Source organism: Pezoporus flaviventris, unplaced genomic scaffold (genome assembly GCF_033815535.1).
Source record: "Pezoporus flaviventris isolate CSIRO_AGI_PZ_B2104156 unplaced genomic scaffold, CSIRO_AGI_Pfla_v1 ptg000045l, whole genome shotgun sequence".
NCBI classification, from domain to species: domain Eukaryota; kingdom Metazoa; phylum Chordata; class Aves; order Psittaciformes; family Psittacidae; genus Pezoporus; species Pezoporus flaviventris.
Window position 1 is genome coordinate 26,998,420 of NW_026892593.1, and position 20,712 is coordinate 27,019,131.

The 20,712-nt window shown below is 44.7% G+C and overlaps 1 protein-coding gene across 3 annotated transcripts in view; it reads right to left on the reverse strand.

Annotated features, from left to right (window-relative positions):
* Positions 1-3,416: 3,416 nt before the first annotated feature.
* Positions 3,417-20,712, reverse strand: part of PRICKLE1 (prickle planar cell polarity protein 1) — a 64,189-nt gene continuing 46,893 nt past the window's right edge. The window contains exons 1-8 of one of the 3 annotated variants that reach the window (XM_061467782.1): positions 18,327-18,464; positions 12,449-12,628; positions 10,098-10,211; positions 9,134-9,271; positions 8,573-8,776; positions 7,838-8,024; positions 6,841-7,704; positions 3,417-5,683 (exon numbers count right to left, since the gene is read on the reverse strand). In XM_061467782.1, the coding sequence (XP_061323766.1) occupies positions 4,827-5,683; positions 6,841-7,704; positions 7,838-8,024; positions 8,573-8,776; positions 9,134-9,271; positions 10,098-10,211; positions 12,449-12,580 (2,496 nt within the window). In that variant the 5' untranslated portion in view covers positions 12,581-12,628; positions 18,327-18,464 and the 3' untranslated portion in view covers positions 3,417-4,826. Of the gene's footprint in view, positions 5,684-6,840; positions 7,705-7,837; positions 8,025-8,572; positions 8,777-9,133; positions 9,272-10,097; positions 10,212-12,448; positions 12,629-17,890; positions 18,052-18,326; positions 18,465-20,712 lie in introns of those variants that run through there. The other 2 variants (XM_061467781.1, XM_061467780.1) reach the window with 2 other exon arrangements.

Here is a 20,712-nt window from a genome sequence, read left to right on the forward strand (position 1 = left end):
TCCCAGTGCTCATTAATGTGCAGATACCCTTAAAATACAAAGGGAAAAGGGAGAGAAAGGAAAGGAGTGTGGAAACTCGGTGCTGCCTGCTGAGGCTGGAGCGGTTCTGAGCAGGTCTGTAACCTCACCGGGTAAGTTGGCAGCTTTGAGTGGCAAGGTGAGCAGTTAGGGTGAAAAATCAGCGATAAAGCACTATGACATGAAAGGAGCTAATGCCATGTATCAGAGAAGGAGCAGTTCCTTGCGACCCTGCTGTCTGTGTAAGGTTTCCTCCTTCGGTGAGGATGAGGATAATGCATTGCTCTAATATCGCTCACTTCATAAAGGTTGTACCGGTGTTGGCTGGGGTAAAGTTAATTTTTGCCTTAGTAGCAAGTATGGAGCTGTGTTTTGGATTTGTGCTGAAAACTGAATTGATAACACAGGGATGTTTCAGCTGTTACTGAGCAGGGCTTACACAGAGTCAAGGCCTTTTCTGTTCCTCACCCCAGCAGGAAGTAGGCTGAGGTGCACAAGGAGTTGGGAAGGGGTACAGCTGGGACAGCTGATCCTGACTGACCAAAGGGATGTTCCAGACCATACAGAATCATAGAATAGTTAGGGTTGGAAAGGACCTTAAGCTCATCAAGTTCCAACCCTGCCATGGGCAGGACACCTCACACTAAACCATATCACCCAAGGCTTTGTCCAACCTGGTCTTGAACACCACCAGGGATGGAGCATTTACAGCTTCCCTGGGCAACCCATTCCAGTGCCTCACCACCCTCACAGTAAAGAACTTCTTCCTTATATCCAATCTAAACTTCCCCTGTTTAAGTTTTAACCCGTTACCCCTTGTCCTATCACTACAGTCCCTAATGATCAGTCCATCCCCAGCATCCTTATAGGCCCCTAAATATATATGACATCATCCTCAGCATAAAAAGCTGGGGGAAGGGATGTGGGAGTTTGCTGGGGCTGCTGTTCAGGGACTGGTTGGGTATCAGTTGGCTGAGGGTTTTTTTTTTAGCATTTTGGGTTTTGTGGTTTGTTTTTTTTTTTGTGTGTATGTTTTGTTGTTGTTTTGGGTTTTTTGCTTTCCCTATAAAACCGTGTTTACCTCAATCCAAGAGTTTTCTCACTTTTACTCTTCCAATTCTCTCCCCCATCCCACTGCAGGGTACTGAGTGAGCAGCTGTGCGGTGCTTAGGTGCCTATAAGGGTGTTAGCTCCACTTGGAACACAGATACTACTTCTAATAATACAAAACGGAACTTACTTACAGCTTTGGTGACTGTAAATGAGTCTGCTGGTAGCAGACCCTATATCCCATACCACTGTGTGTGTATTTGAAGTGGAAGAATCAACTAGAAACATTTCTCATGAGAAGTGGTCAAAAATAATGAAGTAGAAATCGTTTATGTCAAGCTGAAAAAACAAAGCCAAGTCACATAGGCAGCTTTAAACTTAGCGTAACTTTTACAGTGGATGAAAATACATGTTTGCCCCTGGTTCATTACACGTGGTTACAACTACCTGTTAGTCTTCCCCTGCACCTCAGTGTGTCCAAGTCCATTCCTCAGCAAAACAAAGCTGTCTGAATGTTTTGCAGTGCACTTAGTGGCTTGTGGTCCTGCAGCCCAGCCTACATAAGGGAGATGGACGTGCCACCCTGTAGCGGTACCTGAACTGGCTCCGACCAAGCTGCTTAACCGCTAAAACCCAACACCACCAGCACACTGCTCCCCAGGGCGCTGCACTGTAAGCGTACTCACTTGGCTGGGTCTGGTTGGAGCTCATGCCTCGGGCTGGAGGCATTGCCGCTGTGTAAGGCAGAGCAGCACCAGGCACAGGGATTTATCACCCCTTGCACAGACAAATGTGCCCCTCACTAGAGGAGGAGGAGAGGCCCTTACCCACTGCCGAAGCTTCCAGCTGAGAGCTAACAATAAACAGTGGTGGTGGGAGGCATCACTGTTTACATCACTCATTTTGAAGTACCCAGAGCCCTTTCAGGAGCAGAGTTCGCAGCACCCCAGCCATAACACCTCTAGCCTTAAGTCTGGGTTTTGTGTAAGGTCATGGCCGAGAGATACATCTGTCAGCTCATCTATTTTGAGGTTTAGAGGGAGGGAACCTGAAAGTTAACCCCGAAGCTAGTTCAGACACACTTAAGAGGTCTGTGTTGGACAGTCTGTTTTGTTTTAAGCAGAAAGTATTAAGAAGAAGCTAAACATCCATGGAGAACTTATACCATTTAATAAAACAGTGCGCTTTGGGAGGTTACATACGCTGTATCTCAGGATTAGGTGTAATAACTACTGGTAGAGGTATTTCTCCATGAGACTATATGCTGTGAAAAGGACACAGCAGTAGGGGCACTGTATTTTGTTTCTGAGGATCCTAGTTCCCTGTATTTGGAAATGCAGGAAAGAATGGAAGGTCCCAGGCATTGTTTGCACCTCCTTCCACTACCTAGAGGGGGACTATAAGAAAACTGGAGAGGGACGTTTGACAAGGGCTGGTAGTGACAGGAAAAGCAGGGAATGGCTTTAAACTGACAGAAGGGAGATTTAGATTAGACATTGGTAAGAAATTCTTTATTATGAGGATCATGAGACACTGTCACAGGTTGCCCAGAGAAGCTGTGGCTGCCCCATCCCTGCAATGGTTGTACAGGGCTTTGAGCAACCTGGTCCAGTGGAAGGTGCTCCTGCCCATAAGCTTGACAGATGCTTGTCTAAGCACAATAGGCGTTTGGCTGCAAGGAAAGCAAACACTGCCCAAACCACCACAGCAGCCTGCCGGCTGGAAGCATCCCATGAGCCACGCACTGGCCCATGCGAGGGAGTATGATACTACTTTGATCAGCCTTCATACACACAAGACTTGTTTGTGCTAGCAAAGTGACGTACATGGTGAATACCACCTCTGGGAGTAAAAGACCTTTGCTTATTTTATGCTGAGAAATACAAGCAAGAAACTGCTAGTTAACTTCATTTTCTCTGGTGTAAGCCAATACTCATGTGGCCATTCCCTCCCTTACTTGTAGCTGCTTTTATTTCCAAACTTCCACGTCCTCAAGAAGGGCAGGCTTAGTTAAATTTGCCAGGCTTTTTTGGTAAAAAAATCTATTATTTCATTAATTGCCTTTCTTCAGGTGGTCAGAAAGCCAATGGTCTTAGCACTTACTACCTTAACTGGTAGGTATCTCTATGAATTCAACTAACAAATCTCTGTCCTTCATTTAAAACACTGGAAGTGCATTAGAACTTTAAATAGCTCCTACTCCATAGGGTACCTCCTCACAGTTTTTTGCCAGCCTGCCTTCTAGAACCACCCAGCATTTGTCCTCCTTTATGTAGGGGAACTTCAGGAACTATTTTGAGGAAAGGAAGGAAACCGTAACAATAAAAAAAATCCACATCCACAGGAGGTGCATATTTGTTGTACTGATATATTCCAGGCTTGTGTGGTTTTTACATTTATATAGTTTACATTTTGCTTGACCCATAAATAACACTTGCAAGATTAAGAGGGCCATAGAGAGTATTTACATAGCCCCACCATGCATACAGAGCTTTTAATACCTAGTAGACAAAATTAAGCTGTTTTGCACTAAACATTTTTCCATATTTTTCAACTTAGAACCCCTGACTAAAATACAAGCAATATTTCATCCGTAATGCTGCTGTTAAACCCCTAACAAATCTAGTTTGATATTGTTACAAACTTCTTCAAATTCAGGGATATAAAAATATTCAGCTTTTAAAATCTTAACTGTACAATATGTACATTAGTATTTGCACTATTAAATTATGAATACATTTAAGCCTATGAAATACTACATTATAAATATCAATGTTTTTGATTTAGAACTGCAGCTAATACATTTTAAAACCTGGATGATGTGTTTGAAAAGACACAATTCTGGAGCCTAATCCTTTAAGCCCTTATGAAAATATTTGTTACGTAAGTAGATTCATTGACTTAAATGGGGTTCCATGCCTGAGCAAAGGACTCCAGCGGTTGTACCTCTCTCCTTCACTACTGTGAGTTAGGGGGGGCACAGCATAAAGACATTACTACTCATTGGCAGCTAAGTCCAATTCCAGCAGCTGAATTAACATCTTCCCTCCTACAGGCACAACCCCCCCACCAAACCCTTACAGAGGGATGGAATTCTTAAACAACCGTGGAAGGAAAACATGGAAGTTAAATGTATAAACCATTTACTGCTGCTTTAGGATATATCAAGGCCTCAAGCATTTCCGCTCCCAGATTCTGGTTTTGCCTCCCTAATAGTGGACTCTTTGGAAAAGGAGAATTTTCCCAGATGAAAATCAACCATAAAATCCAGTTTTTGTAATGGAACCCGAAGGAGGAACAGTGAGCTTTATCAATAAGGAAAGGGCACAGTACAGAGCCTTCTTTTTCTTGGCAGTGAGAAGAAGAAGTCAAAGATCACCCTGTGCGGGTATAGCTACAGCACAGGACTGACAACTTTATTGACTGATCTTTGCTGAATTCCCCCTCTCTGATAATCCAACATAAGTGAACAGCAAGCATAAAATAAAATGCCTACAAAAAGTCTGTATTGAGAACTGCAGTAACAGTATTTTGACATCTGAAACATAGTATGTAAACCTAGCAGTATCTGAGCAGATCATCATTTGGTGTGGTGACATTTCTGAACGTTACTTGTACAATGTAAACTCTGGCAGGGTTATCATTTACACTGGCAAAGCATTAATTACCTTAGCAACTTGCCTAAGAACAATTATGAATATAAAAAGACGTGGTTCAAACTGTAGTTACAGAGCTGACTGGTCTTCCCAACTGTTAAATTAAGAGATGATGCAATTTTTTCCTTTGTGTCCCCTCTTCTTCTTTGATTTGGTTGTCCTTTGTCCAAACTGAGAACTAGATAACGCAGTAGTTGGACCAGAAAGGTCATCTGTATAGTATGGATACCTCAGTGATCGTGGCTGTGGAATTGGCTGTCCTAGAAAATATCCTTCCTCTTCAGAATCAGATGAGGATGATGAAGTTGAGCACCAGGAGTCATCTTCCTCACCGTACAATCCAAAGAATTTATCCACCACCTTATTCCGCAGTGCATAATCAGACCTACTATGTGCATACTGCCCATACAGCTCCGCATTCTGGATATATGCCCGAAGCTCACGAGAGCTTCTATTCTGAATGAATTTTTCATGATCCTGAGGGGAGTAATAACGAAATCTCTCTCTCGGAGAGCATCTTCTTTCTGCGGCCAAGTTAAGTGCATTGTCTGAACGAGACTTCCTACTTCTTCTACGATGATGAGAAGGTCGATTTCCACGCTCTTCAAAGTGGTAAACGCGCCTACGAGTCCTTTCACTCATTGGAGGCTGACGTATTTCAAGGTTCTCGTAACTTCCATTATCAATAACATCATCTGAAAACTTGACTTGCTGAGGTCTAGACTGGGATTTAGATCTTCTCAGTACGGGCATATGCACTGGCTTTTCCTCTGGCAAGACCTTTTCCTGACACAGCTCTGAGCTCAGGCTCTTCAAGGACTCTGTGCTCCGGTGGAGCATTGAAGAATTCAGAGTTCCCATATTGCTCATCTTCTCACAGTCCTCTACCTCCAGTTCTTGGAATGTTTGCAAAGAGTACAAAGATGGCCGTGGTTTGCCTTCTCCATCCATTGAAGCCCCTGTGGTGGAAATGGAGAAAAGGGAAAATGAAAACACTATTGAAGAGATAAATATTATAACAAAATATTATCACTAAGGAGATCTTATTAGTGGGTTTTGGAACTATTACCAAAAGGATTAGCTTCATAAAGCAGTAAATGTTTTAAGGCAAAACAAAGCTTAAGTATTAGCTCTGATTACTAAAGAATTCACTAACATTAGGGTATCAAGAGTGGAAGAAGTTTAATGAGTTTAAACAGCTCTAACACATATACAGCTAAGCCTCTGAGAAGAAAGAATTACTTTACAGTCCATGCTTGCCATTTTTAAGGCTAAAATATTTCATGTTTCCTGTACTGCTAAACTGCTTTGCAACACCTCTAGTTCCTCCTCCTCCTGTGCCCCCTGAACCAAACTCCCCATGTCAGCTCCTCTGTTACCACTTGGGCAATGTGGTCGGGCATGAGCTACACAAGTAGCTACAATACTTCAGGTTGTAGGAGGACAGGAATGGAGAAGAGGACAGGGCAACTTTTAAATGGGTCCCTCAAACCTAACTCCCAGGGCTTTTTGTAGGGCAATAGGAAGTTAATATACACACACACACTTGCATATCTGACTTTTATTCCTTCGGCTAATTTCAATCACATTTGACAGGGAGGTTCACAAAAGTGGATTAGCAGTTTCTCTTTAGCCAATGGAGAAAGATAATCTCATAAACCTCATTTCCTACAGCTAAGAAGTTTACCATCCTTTCTGATTTTCTCCATAGTTTTACAAGCAAGGAAATTACCTGAAGTGTTTTGCAGATTAATATTATCCTAGTATTATAATGCAACTTCTTGCACTTAAGGTATGGAAAAAAAAAATTCATTTGCTTAAAGTGTGATTTGTATATAACAAATGCATAGTTCAAGATCATTCCTATCCGTTTAACATTATGGATTTCTTTTCATAAGCAAAGAGAATTCAAAAGAAAAGGAGAAGAATTTAAATAGAATGTATGTAGCAGAAATGTATCTTGTAGAAGGATAAAAGCAATCGCCTGCTTTACATGCATCTCTTACATGTAAAGTAAGGCATGTAAGGCTTTTTATAAATCACAGATCTGAAAAGTCTTAGCTCAAAATACTCTGCTTTGGCTGACCTCTCCCTCAAAACCGTTTCCCCCCATTACCTGTTATATTGGACAAAGCCAAAGAATCCATTGAGTCTCGAACACTTTGTTCTTGCTGTTTCAGGTCAGACAAACATTCGAGTGAACCTTCGTACCACGGCGTTTGGTCGTGTTTGTATCCCGACGCCCCGTGTTCCATGTCTAGCTCCTGGATTTTCCTGCTGCTGGCAGGGCCTGGGTGGCTGCCATATGCAGAGTCACCCAAGCCATCTTGTGACTGGGCCCAGTACATGTCTGACTGATACTTCTTACTTGCCAGGCTTGGATTATTTTTTTTCAAGTCCAGCTTGCTCTTGACCATGCTATCAGAAATCCAATGTTCACTTGATCTAATGTCTACTTCAGCGGGCTGCTGGAAGAGGCCTTTATCACCAAACTTCAGGAGAAGTTGAGTCATGTAGTCTTCATGTTCAGCCCATTCTTCAGGGTCTTCAGGCATTTCCTGCTCTACTCTTCCTTTCCAGAAGTCTTCATTAACAAAGCTTGCCTCTTCCCTTGAAAGACTTAAATCATCCAGCTTACGAGAAAGCGTATCATCAGCGTTGTCTGAAAGGCCAGGGAACTTGTAATTGAGGGCTGGCGACAGGAGAAGAGACTGGCGGCACTGGTCGGCTGAACGGCTGCTTTTTCCCATGCGGACACTCCTCCTGGAATCTCTGGATCGAGCAGACTGAAACGCAGAATCTGAAGAGTCGGAGGCATGAACATCCTCTCCCAAGCTGCAGGTTTTTGAACAGTAAATCTGCCCTTGCTTTGGAAGGAACGGGCAGCCAAGCAAAGAGGTCTTGCACTGAGCACAAGAAAAGCAAGCCTCTGTGGCGTGCCAGTGCTGTCCATCATAGGTCATCTGAGCATGATCGACACCTGGAAAAGGAATAAAAACAATCCTTTGGGTTTCTCTAAAAAACACGAATCCCCGCTTCTGGAATGTGAAACAATTTCAGAAATTGGCTTTCCCTTAATTTGTAAGTCTAATGTTCAGAAAGGACATACTTACCAATGTGCTCCCCACACGTCTCACAGTATTCAGCGTAGAGAGATTCAAAACAGTTACAGCAGAATGGTCGCCCATCCTTCATGATGTACCTCTGTCCACCAAGGATTGTTTCGCACTCGAGGCAACAGAAGTGCTTCATGTGCCAGTGACGACCTTCAGCCTCTGTGCACTCATCAGCAAATATGATCTTTTCAGAGATAAAAGGAAAACTTTTAGTTGAGTGGCCAAAACCTCACCTTGGGAGTTAGTGCATGAAAAACATCCTAATTGTGCAATTCATATGCTAAATTTAGTTTTATTTAGCTGTCTTTTGAATACAAGGATAGAAGCAACAATCTCCCATAGCAAGTATGGCATTCTGACCTTTTCTATAATCGAAACAAAAAAAACAACCCAACTTTACTTTTTAAAGCAAAATCAAACAAACAGAACATAAGATCTTCAAGAGAAGTTTCTATCAGGATGGTATTTGGGAGTATTTGTACAGATCCTTCTTCCAATTGTATCTACTGCATGGAGTTCTAAATACAAATAGATACATGCTTACTAAATACCATCCCATCACTTGTAATATTGCCTATTTGACAAGAAATTTAACACCTCTCAGCCTTCAAGCACATCTATGCAACAGTCCTGACTTAATGAATGGATCTGAAGTCAGTAATTGCCCAAGTGACGCAGTCTGTTGACTGAACAACAGGAGCATAGATTGGCCATAAACTGTTAATTCTTTACCTCATCGCAGGCTGAACATCGAGGTTTGAGGAGTTCAGCGTGGTGTCTGCCGCAGTGAATTTTGCCATCTTGGTAGAAGTAGATAAGGTCAACAAGCAGCTCATTACACGTGAAGCACACAAAACACGAGGGATGCCAGCACACACCAGGCCCAGCTCTCGAGGCAAAAACTGCAACTTCACCGCCATTTACTTTTGTACCACACTAGGAACAAAACCAGAAAGTGAACATACTTCCCATCCCACGCTACCAGCTTTTAACATTTAAACCAAGTTAAAACACCAAACCCAATAATGCAGGTTTAATCTGAAAATTCTGACAAGAGGGGTGAAAAATATTTTCAATTTTGGTCTAGCCAAACTGTGCACCAACAAACCTCTTGTGCATAGGAGTTTATTTCATACGGAATAACATTTTTAAGCATATGCCAGTTTTTCACGTGTCATTAGTATGAGGCAGCGTTCTGGTGTTCAGAGAGAGAGAAGCATACATTTAATATTGAGAAACTGTAGTTTTACATTATTCAGCCCGCTAGTTGGCTTGTGGCACCAGCAGTATTACCTGTTCACACACTGCATGCATCACTGCTCTTGAGAGTAGTTTAATAGTGCCTCGGCCGAGTGCCTCCTTTTTGCGCTGAGAACTGAACATCTGCAGTTCCTTCTTTTCTTCTTCACTTAAAGACTGGCAGTATCTCACCTTCCAGTGAAAACACAGGAGAACTTGTTTTAGACACTGAGCTTTTAAAGTAACAGATCAGTAAGTGCATATATGCAAGAAATTCATCAGGCATGCTGACAATCATCACTAAACTTCTGCAACTTGTCTTCTCTACCTTCTTAGTGTTCAGCTAATACGGCACAACACAAAGTACGGAGAGATATTTTGTACTAAAAAACTCCCATATTGAGCTAAGAAGTGGCCCAGGCAGGAAGTAAGATTTTAAAAAGCCAACCCAAAACCTGCTGCTACCCTAAAATCATGGAATGAACCTAAATCAGCCACAACATTGTCCTTTAGATTTATGGTTAAGTGCCCGCAACTAAGTACCGCAGTATACACAAGATCTTAAGTATTGACACCCCCGCCCCTTTTCCCTACAAAGAGCTTGTTTGTTATTTCCACTTCTACTCCAAATTGCACTGCATATCTGAGATGCAGACCTTTTACTATCACAAAGCATCCTTTTTGTGTGCTACAATGCAATTCCAGGAATTTGTAGGTTCCTGGTAATTGGTGGGTGGCTGCAAACACTATAAAACCAACTTGTGTTAAGTTTATTGCAGTGACACCAGCCTCCCTAACAAGCAAAGGCAGTGTCCTTCCAGACAGCTCTTATCTGCACACAAGCCAACCGGACAGCTAAACAATGGGCTCAGTGTACACACCGTGCTGCTTTATAGGTCAGATGCCACTGCAAGCCACAGTTTAAGCTTGTAATAAAATACACAGGTAGGTAATTCTCCACATAAAAGCCACCAGGGAGACCTGAGCCCTGACAGTGCATCCTAAATTCTGTATTTACCTCATTATCATGGGGTGGCAGCTGATACAGAAGCTGTTTAATTCGGTGTTTCTCTCCAGGGCTGTTAACGTAAGGGACCTTCTCCTCTGGCAAGCAGGCGAAATACAGCTGGACCTGACCAGGAGGAACACAGAGTTGGGACTGAGGGACACACATCACCCAAGCACTGCAAGCTCCTTCAGCTACTGTTTTATCTCAGGTCTCATTTAAGAAGGAAGAAGGTTACGCTACATTAGACCTCTGACAGGGTTTGTGCTGAAAATACGAGGCCCAGATGAACCAGCTCAGCAAACCTGAATTGTCTCTGATAAAACTAGCACCCAGCTGCTGAATTGCTTTTCTGGAATGCAATTTGCAGTGACAACTGGGGGGGGGGGGATCATAAATTATGCACATTTAATGTTCTCATTATTCCCACCCCCTTCAGGGCTGGTCAACAATCCCGTGGAAATTCCAAGTTTCCCTCTGCAATTTACCACACAAGGCATGAAGCTTTCCAGAAAACAGCCACTATATAAACAGATTTAATTTGCTCTCTGCATTTTACACATTGTTGAGACAAAAGCTGTTTTGTAGTCTCCTGCTGATCAGGTTCAACCCAAAGCATCAGCTTTCATTGCTTCCATGTGGGCTTTAGTAGGAAGGTGGAAACATCCTTCCCTGGGGAGGAGGCTGGATCCAGCCACATTTCAATCAAATGCAAATTAACCACCACATTTTCACAGGCTTTTGATGAAGAAATTAATATTAGGGGTACACATTTATCAATCTTCACTCTTTTTCTTTTTTCCCCAGAAGAAAATGATGACAGGAAAGCTGTAATGAACACCATCACAAAGCCCAATGGCAAAACATATTTTTGTGGAACAGTTACAGATTTATTGTTTTTCCTATGCGGTTTCCAGCTTGTCACGAGGCCTGGGGCTGTAAATAAGAGCCAACTATAGGCAAAAATATTACTTGCCATCCAGATTTAAATAATGCTCAGGTCAACAGCTTATTACTGCTCAAGACAGATGAAAAAGAAGCAGTAATCAGTCACTTGACTCAGGAAGCAATCAAAATGACATGGGACAGGTTGTACGAAGCATGACATGGCCAAAATTTAAACATCAGAAGTCTGCTGTAAGCCCACTTGCTACTGAGCTTATTTCAAGAAGCTGCAGGAAAAGATAACATGCAGTAAGAAGTGAAGCTTTAAAGATGCTTTATGGCCTTTTCTGAAGTCTGTTGCACTACTCTCAAAACAAGTCACTCTTCTTGGGAAAAAGTCTTTAAGTGAGTTTGAGCTAGCCGGATTATGAGGCTATTTTAGGGCATTTAATTCTTCTGGCAGAATGTTAGCTTGCTCTTTGCCTTCAGGTCTGATTCACCAGGATTCTTATAGATGCTCAAGTAAGTGATTAGAGTTTCCCTAAAAATAGCTCATAATTTGGAATGCCTGCTGACTCATTACTTTATTCATGATAAGAAAATCACTGCATAGCAAAAAGGAGACATCTTCTGCACCTTTACAGCTAAGGACTGTATTAGCTTGCCAGCTGAAGAAGGGTTGCTCTGACTCTGTCAGCAGATGGTACAGTCTGTCCATTTCACACTGAAGTCTGAGATCTGGACACTATTGAGTGCACAGCTTCAACACAGTTGGCAATATCAAGGAAATGAATACCATGAGAGGGCCATTTTAATCTCACATAGCAACCTTCCCATCAACAATTTCACTTTTACTTCCACTGCCACAATGTTTGTGATATTATGAAAGAAAAAGGGGAGAGGGGAAGGAACAGCCCAACTACGCCATGAGTGTCAGCTCCAGAGACTGTACAAGTGAAATCCTGTCATGAACAAATGTCAGGCGTATAACTATTTAAACAAGCATAAAATACGGTACTACTTGTCACAATGACACTTTATGTGCACTGTAGTAACATACCTGTTCTAGATGTCAAATGCCTAATTATTTGAAGACTTGTACAAGTGCAGTGAAGCACCAGCCAAGCAGCACAATGCCATAAGGTATGCCGTGAGCTTTAATTTAACCTAGTAACTTACTTCAAAGAGAAATTTCTGTGCTGCTTTTAGACTTGACAATACGTACCTCTATGGCCTGTATTTATTGAAAGATCTTGACTGGGAACTTTATTTGGAACATAAAACTCGCCAGTGTTGAGGACTTTAGGCTCTCTAAACACAGCCTTATTGGAACAGGAAGCAAAACAAGGAGTGAAGAGTTCTAGACACATTTAAGTTTTAACCTTTGTAAAAATTCAACTGGACATGTAGGAGCAGCGTATCCCTCCCTCAGACAGTCTTTACTAGGGTCACTTCAAAACTGCAGCAGCAAATGGTACCTGCTCTGGTCTGAGGCCTGGGGGAACCCAGGCATATTCTTCCAAAGCACAGCCAGAGTCATCGTCAGATGTTGAGCTTCGCTGACACCCAAAAACGAGATTATTGGCTTTGGGCTCCATCTCCAATGGCATAAGTGTGAAGTATTAAGTATTTCAGCCGCAGCTCATCAAGCAATTGATCTGGAGGAAGAGATTGACAGAGCTTTAATAAATCTGAACATGCAACAACTACTTATCAGTGTAAATGATCTTACAACAGTTTAGTATTCTTTGTGTTGCCCAGACAAATAAATGACTGAAGCATCATTACAACTTGCTACAAGCAATTCAGAAGTGCTCAGAGTTATAAAAATACAAGTACTCAAAAAGAAAACTCGACACACACTACCATGTTTGGCAAACACAGTGTGTTTCAAGATTAACACTTGTCCTCTTTTACACTTTGGCTCATTTCACATCACAGGTTATACACGGGTATATCGAGGAAGACTCATTGAGCACATAATAACAAAAGGAATGACACGAGCTCTTCCTGAAGTCATTACTACCACCAGCCTAGTAACACAAAAGACACAACAAACGCTTGTCAAAAGTTAAAGAAATTGTTGGGGAAAGACAGCTGTGCAAGTGGCATCCTGTTTGTGACAATCCACCTGGATTCCTGAGAACTTCGGTTTAGCTGTATCTGAGCGGAAGGGCAGTGGTCCAGTTAAGTATCCAAAATCCAGCTATGCCAGATTAGGCTCTGTAAAATACATCACAATTGTTCTACTAATGTAAAATGCTACAGGAAGATGCTTCTCTTGATTCATGGAGCCTGCAAAGCTTTGCATCAGTGGGATCATTTTGAGTCACAACTGGCAAAGGCAGCTCTCAACAACATCTGCAGCATTCTGCATTTAAAAGCTCATTAAGATAAATATTTTACACTAATTTTAGCAGAAGTTCTTAGGAAACTCACACCAGGAATTTCAGTGAAATGCAGATAACCAGAAGCAAGGGGGATGTATCCTGCCATGACAGGCACCCTGACCACTGGGGTTAGAAACAAGTTGGCTTTGACAGTCCAACATTCCATATGAGCTGTGCCTTCCCTGTTTTAGGCAATTCTTTCACCTATTCATCTAAACACAGACGCAATTTTGTCAGTAAAGAAAATTTTTCTCTCTTTGACACTTGCTGGTGTGTCTAAAGGGGAGAGCAATCTAGAATCTTCCAGTGGGTCCCAAATTACATTTCCAGTCTCATCACCACCATTTTAGAGAAAATAACTTGCTGCTAGACTACAGGTGAAAGAAAGATTTAAGACTGTGTACCCAAGTATTCTCCTGTTACTCAAAAGGAGTTTCTCCTCCTTCAAGTGTGAGGAACTGGTTAGTGCCAGGCTATGTTGATTCAGCACATAAACCCAAACCAGCTCCATGAAAAGTGGCCACGTGCATCCAAAGCTACAAACTCAGAGGAATGACAATATTCACTATTATGCACTCTTATCTACCCCTGTTCTCAATACATCTATACATTCCCACACTCAATAAGAAGAGATGGGATTACTTCACTCTGCCACTGGGCTAGTGCTCAAAAAAATTAACTGGTTTGTTAACTTTACTCCAGAAGCTTCTGGTTTGAAAACATTTTTGGTGCACTGCTAAGATGCCAACACACTGTTACGCTGCATAGCTGCACTGCAACAGGAGATTCATTTAATATTTGATGGGGCAAGCAAACCTGACAACAGGCTGTTTCTACAACGTTTGTGAGCTGTCAGGCAAACTTCCGAAATCTCACTCTAGCTGAACAACTTAAGGTTAGCAAAACAGCTTCCGAGCTGTTATTAGTAACACCATATTACCATATTATGAACACCATATTGCAGTCTCTGTGAAGGAAGGTGAATAAACCCAAACTCGGTCCTAGAAGCTCAGTCCTGTGCATTTAAAATAGACAGACATCCTGGTACATACTAGATCTCCACAATTAGTTCCCTTCAGAAACAAATGATAACACAAGCGGCACAAAACTGTTTCCTGTCTCCACATACTACTGGAAATGAAGTCAAGTGTCAGGTATGGTTTTGTTACTGCTTGTATAAACTAGGGTGTGAAGAAGGAAGGACAGAGGAATACTGTGATGCAGTTAAGAAATGAGCAGGGGGAAAAGAAAGGCAAGAGTTCTCACTGTTGCAGATAGATGTAGATGCTCAGGTAGGCAGCTTGTGTTCTGCACTACATATACCCAAATAATTCTTAAGTATAAAATCACTGTGAGTATCATTGAGGAGCCCAAGTCCTTCCAAGATGATCTCAGCAGCAGATGAACTGTTTTACAATTTCCCATCAGAAGGGGGTAGATACCTGGTTTACAATCACTGACACCTAAACTAGTATTTCCAATTCTTAGAGCACTGCTATAAGATTTGTGTTGACCAAACTGCCACTTTTCAAGGACTGACCTCTGCCCAATAACCCAGGAATGAACAGTCACTCAGTGAAACACCCTTGCCAACACTTCATCAGGCAGCCTGACCTCAACTGCAGCAGATCTGAAATATAAGTTAGGTAGAGACAGGTTCAGCTCTGCCAGTCCCCAGGTGCTCAAGAGGGCTGTACCCCAGCTTGCTCACATGGCACCCAACACTCACAAGCACACCAGTAACTGAGTTATTGCTTCATGTTGATTGTTCAAAAGCCTTTCTGCATAGGATCAAAGGTTAACTTCTGACTCACTTTCCTGTCTTGAAAGACAAGGAAACCAAAATCTGAATGCGTGAAGACTTGTTAACTTTTCTGAGGACTTTTGAACACTAAAGCTACACAGTACTTCTGTGTGGCTGGGTAATGTTGGGATTTCCTAGCATAGCAAAGGTACGTACGTGAGTGCCGGAGCGTTGGCCAATTCCAAAGGAAGGCAAGGCATTGGCACAAAAGAGATGACACTGCTTTTCCTCAAGAGACTGATCCTGCCTGGACCACCTTTAAGCCATCCATTTCTGACAGCACATGCTCCAGCTCCAACAAGAGAAAAACACAGGCCCATTTCCCAATGATACAAAGCAGGTTGAAAACATGGATGGTAGAGAATAAAGGAAAAATATACCTTACCTCCAACTGTAACTTTACAGTCAGGGTGCTCATTCCCAGATAAAGTGATTGGAAATGTTTAAAGTGAGGTTCATAAATCTCAGTTAACTAAGATTACTCAAAGGACAGCATTCACTTTAAGAGCAAAACATTACCATATAGCTAATCATAGAATCAAAGCATAGTCTGGGTTGGAAGGGACCTTCAAAGGTCATCTAGTTCAATCCCCTTAATGTTAAGCCAGCTATAAAGCAACTGACAGTATACCATATATTATCAGCATGGCCACGTCACAAATATTGCAGTGTTACTGAGCATGAGGTTTCTGCACTGGCCCAGCTTAACAGCAGGCTATCTGCACAACAATTTTAGCAATTGCTTGTTTAGGAGTTCTTCTTCCTCTCCTGTTCCAGTGTAATTTGGTTTGCATTTTAAAACGACAGGGTTCTTCCTCCCTGCCCCCCAGCCGCACTTATCCTTCAAAGTGATCTGTTTAAAATGATTACATCCTAAGGAGGATTCAAATGAACATAAACAACAGCTGAAAAAATAAATGCTTTCCGAGGGATGAGTAGAAAGGTGGTCTTTCTACTCCTGCCATGACTTCTACCAAACACAGCAAGGAAGTTTTGTTTTGCTTTCTTAAAGTCTGTGGAACAGTTTGAGGTTTCGGCTCTGATCAAACACTACCTCTCAAAAAAAGCTTCACAGCCTACAAGGAAGTATTTCACTGGCATCTTGACAACTATGAATAACATTATTGAATTAAGCAGCTAAATTCGATTTAAAAAGAAAAGCAATTAATACATTTTTCCACTAATGTATTAAAACAACCATATTACAATTGAGCTCTTAGAAGCGAAGGCAAACTACACTCCTACTTAGTTACAAACCTCTTAGTACACAAAAAAGTAGGATATCAAACTTAGAGCAAAGCTGAAGACCATAGGAAGGTTATTCCCTGTGCTCAGATTTCCAGCTCACTGATGATGTTCCCCCCGACCAGATAGAAGAGGTCAGGATTTGTAGCACAGTCAGACAAACATCTCCTCGCCCATCCCCTGCTGTTATACTCTGTCCTGCAGGGCAAATTGTTCTAACAACTTTTTTGTTAGAAGCCTTGTTAACAAGGCTATAGGGGATACAAGATGCATATCACATGCATCCATTCACAGTGGAGGCTCAACGAGTTAAGATTAGCATGGCCAGCCCATTCACCTGCTTATTTAATCCCTGGTGCACTACATTAAAAGAGGAAGGGTGTAATACAGCAACAATGAACCACCATAAAATAACTATTAATAATTTAAAGACCATTTCCAGTATGTATCACCTGAACGATTAGAAATTCCCATTCCCTAGCTACAGTACAAGTAATGTATTGAGTAATGAACTACCCAGAGCAGTGGGGAAAGAAACAGCCTGTTCATTCAAACAGACCTTTAGATTGACCCTAGAAGTAAGAACTTCTTTCCCTTTCCTTAGCCGCCCTATAAGGACCAACAGAAGAGTTAACTGCCTTCCTCCTCTCGCATCTCAGCACAAAGATCACTTTCCCAACTGGAGGTTGGAGGATCCTTCTCAGGGTATTTTCTGGTGAGGAGCCACACTGCGCAGACAGGCTACCTGCATCAACAAAAGGAGGAAGCGCCGTGACAAAGCATCGCCCCACGCCAACACATCTGATTTGGGTGTATTATGCTTGGCACGATGTAGCAGTGATGGAAATACAAGCACATGCTGCAGTTGGGCAAGAACCAAACCTCTAGCCCAGGAAGCGGTATTCTCACGGATGCTTCCCCCCTCTCTCCTTACGAGAGGGGTGTACAGATTTAGAAAGACAGAAACCTTGCCTTTTACAGTCTCCCATTGATTTTTTAATTCTATTTTAAACAGCAGCCAGACTTTACTCCAATGTACACACAGACTCAGGTTTCACCCCGTCACCTGTTGGCTCCCGAACAACACCCTTCTTTGTTAAGGCTCACAGCCCTCATTTGAGACAAGTTTCCAGAGAAAACACTTCAAGAAAGTGTTCAATAAGCCACAAGACTGAAGTTGTAAAAATCACCCCCAAAAAATTCCGTGCATAGCCCAGGTCGCTCTGACATTCACCCTGCGCCGGCCGCGCTCATCCCAGCGCACCCGGGGCGATGCCGTCCTCGGCAGGCAGCGCTCGCTGGGATAGGTGGGCTCTTTCCGTCCTGCCCAAGCTCCAAGGACGCTGCGGTGGGCCAGAGGTTCCCCAGCCCCCCCCAGGACACCCCGCCCCGGAGCCGGCTCCGCGAAGGCATCGGCGCCCACCGCGCCTCTCGGGCGGGGGAGCCGCACAGGGGGGCGGACGCAAGGAACCGCAAATTACCTCTGTACAGCACCGAAGGAGCGGCTGAGGCTGCTGCCGGCGGGGCGGCGAGAGGAGGCGCGGAGGGGCGTTCCCCGCTGCTTCGGACCGAACCCCGGGGCTCTGCAGCCCCACAGACCCGACAGCAGCGGCCGGCTCCGGGACAAGCGTGCTGCTCACGTCGGGCCGGAGCGCGGCTCCCGCCGGGCGGGTCTGGGGAGCGGTCAGAGCCAGGAAAAGAGGAGCAGGGGGAGAGGGGGGTACTCCTCCTGCCCGTGCTGGGTCCCGCCTGCTGGGAGTGCGGCGGGGAGTACCTGCGCCGCCCCTCTCAGGGGAGTCAGGCCGGGGCGGGAGGGAACTGCCTCCCGAGCGCTCCTCCCCAAACGCACCCCGAACCCGAACCCGCACCCACACCGCCCGCCGCCCCCCGGCATCCCCAGCGCCGTGCGCCCCTCACCGCTCCTCCGTCAGGCGGCGGGAGGAATTCCTCCTAGCTGCGATCTTCCCTTCCAAGCGCTGCTCAGGGCGGTGGGAGGAGGCAGGGAGGGAGCGCAGGGGGAGCCGACCCCACCGCCGGCCCACCCGGGGCACCGAGCCGGCGTTTGCAGAAGCAATAAATTTCTGCGCTCGGGACACGACGGACGTGGGGTGAGCGACAGCGCTTTTGCCCGTGTTCACGCCCGAAACAGACTTCCCACCGCACCCGTCGCCGTGCTCCGGGCTGACCCGGCCCGGCCCCCAGAAATTAAGGACTCGGATACGGGAGGGAAAACACTCGCTCCAGATCGCTGTGGATGAATAAAGATAACAAAGATCAGCGCGAAGCTGGGACCACTGCGAGCGGATGTCCATCACCGCCTCCCTTGGCATATCCCAAGAGAGAAAGAGGTGCCCGAGCCCCCGCTCATACACAGACAACTAACTTCCGCGCTACTGGGGCATCTTCCGTATGCCCGCTGACAAACAGCGGCCAGCCCTCACCTTTACACCCCCCACAACCCCCCGCGGGCCTAAAAAGCCCCAGGGGGTGGTTGTTTGGCTTCAAAGCTTCAAAGCCTGGCGGGCAGCTTCCCCCCCCCCAGCACCGTGAATGTAACCGTGAACACCGCGGTCAAATTTCCTCTTTCCTCTTCCCCCCCCACCCCGCTCTTTGTCTCCCTTGGGAAGTCATTATCAAAGGGAATTGCATCTCGGGGTCAAAGCGGCAAATCCGCCCCTCCCCACTCTCACCCCATCTCCCTGCGAGGGGCAGTGGGCAGCGGGCAGCATCAGGCAGCAGCGGCCGGACCCCAGCCCCCCCCTCCCCATACACCCCCGAGGTGCTGCGGCCCGGAGCCCCTTATCTGTCAGACCCCGCTGTGCGGGACAGCAACGGGGCACTTCGCAGACGGTTATCGCTTCCCCCGGGAACGGAATTTACATACATTTAAATTCACTCTTCTAAATTGAATGGCTTTGCCCGCAGGGTACTACGGGGAGCCGGCCCCGATGGGTACGGGCGCGGCGGCTGCATCCTCGTCCCCATCTCTTGCTCCCGTGGGCCCACCCAGCTCCAAGGTGTGCCGGGGAGAGGCCTTAGCCGTGCTCCCGCCTGCTGATTAACCATCGCCAGACGCAGCCAGGCAGGCTGATGGACCACGCCAGTACTGGGCTATCTGATCCCAAGTCGCAAAGCCTTTCCTAGGTTAACGATGTCAAAAGCAGCCGATCCCCAACACAAACCGACTGTGCCACGAGGTGTGTGTGCCCAGAGTCCTGGCAATTACACTTGGAACAGTAGGTGAACGGAGGAGGCCCTAGGCAGATCCAACCCCACAAAAATCAAAGCCACAGTCAGCGCCTCCTGCAGCAGAAAAAAATCTGCTGGAACTCCAGCAAATTACCCGTCTCTGATCCTTCCACACCCCATTTCACTTCCATAAGCAGTTGCTCTGGTTGTACCACCTCCATTCTTAAGCAGCTAACTTGTTTTGAGGTCAAAGTCGTCATATCACTCGGATGAACTAGAGATTTTGTCAGAGCTTTTGTCAGGCTGACTTTACAAGACCCCAACTGTTTCTATTCTATTTGTTGGACTGAGCAGACCCCATCTGGTGGCCAGCTGAACATCTGCCAACTCCATTCATCATTAATCAAAAATGGAAATGTCAGGAATAATGTTTATTCTTCCCCACTACACAACTGAATTAAATACCAACAATTTGCATATATTGTCTACTCTTTTTCCAGGGGTGCTTGACCTTTCTTGGTAGATCCCCGCAGCGAGGGCTCATCGCGTCTGCACAGCACATTGCAGAAAGGAGAATATCTCACGTGGGCACTTTCTGCAGCACAACCACCTCAGTGGCTGCAGATAAGTTTGCAATGTTTCCTGACCAAGAGCCTATCGAAGCCAGAGACAAGCCATTCCCTTACTTTACTGCGCAGTCAAACTGTCCCTGATCTTGTGAACACCTTCCCTGACGCTGAAGGGCTGGAGGGTGCACACAGACAGTTGGCTGCACTGCTTTTTTTCCTGGACTTTTCTGGCTTGAGCACAGAAACTACTACATTGTTCTGGGCAATGCACTTAGAGATTACCAGGCCAAAACCAACCATTGTGATCTTCTATCCCAAAATAACGTGTTCATAAGGTTTTCCTAAAATTACTGTCTGCGTGAACAACACATTTGATTTTGATTTAAAAGTGCCAGCAATGAACCCTGCTACAACTCCTGCTAAATCCACTACAGCTTTTGTTAAAGTGTTTCAAGTAGTCAGTTGTTTTAAACTTCTTTTTTCCTGGATTGCCATGTTTCAGCGCTCAAACGCTGGATCCTAGGTACCCTTGAATGTTAGGGTAA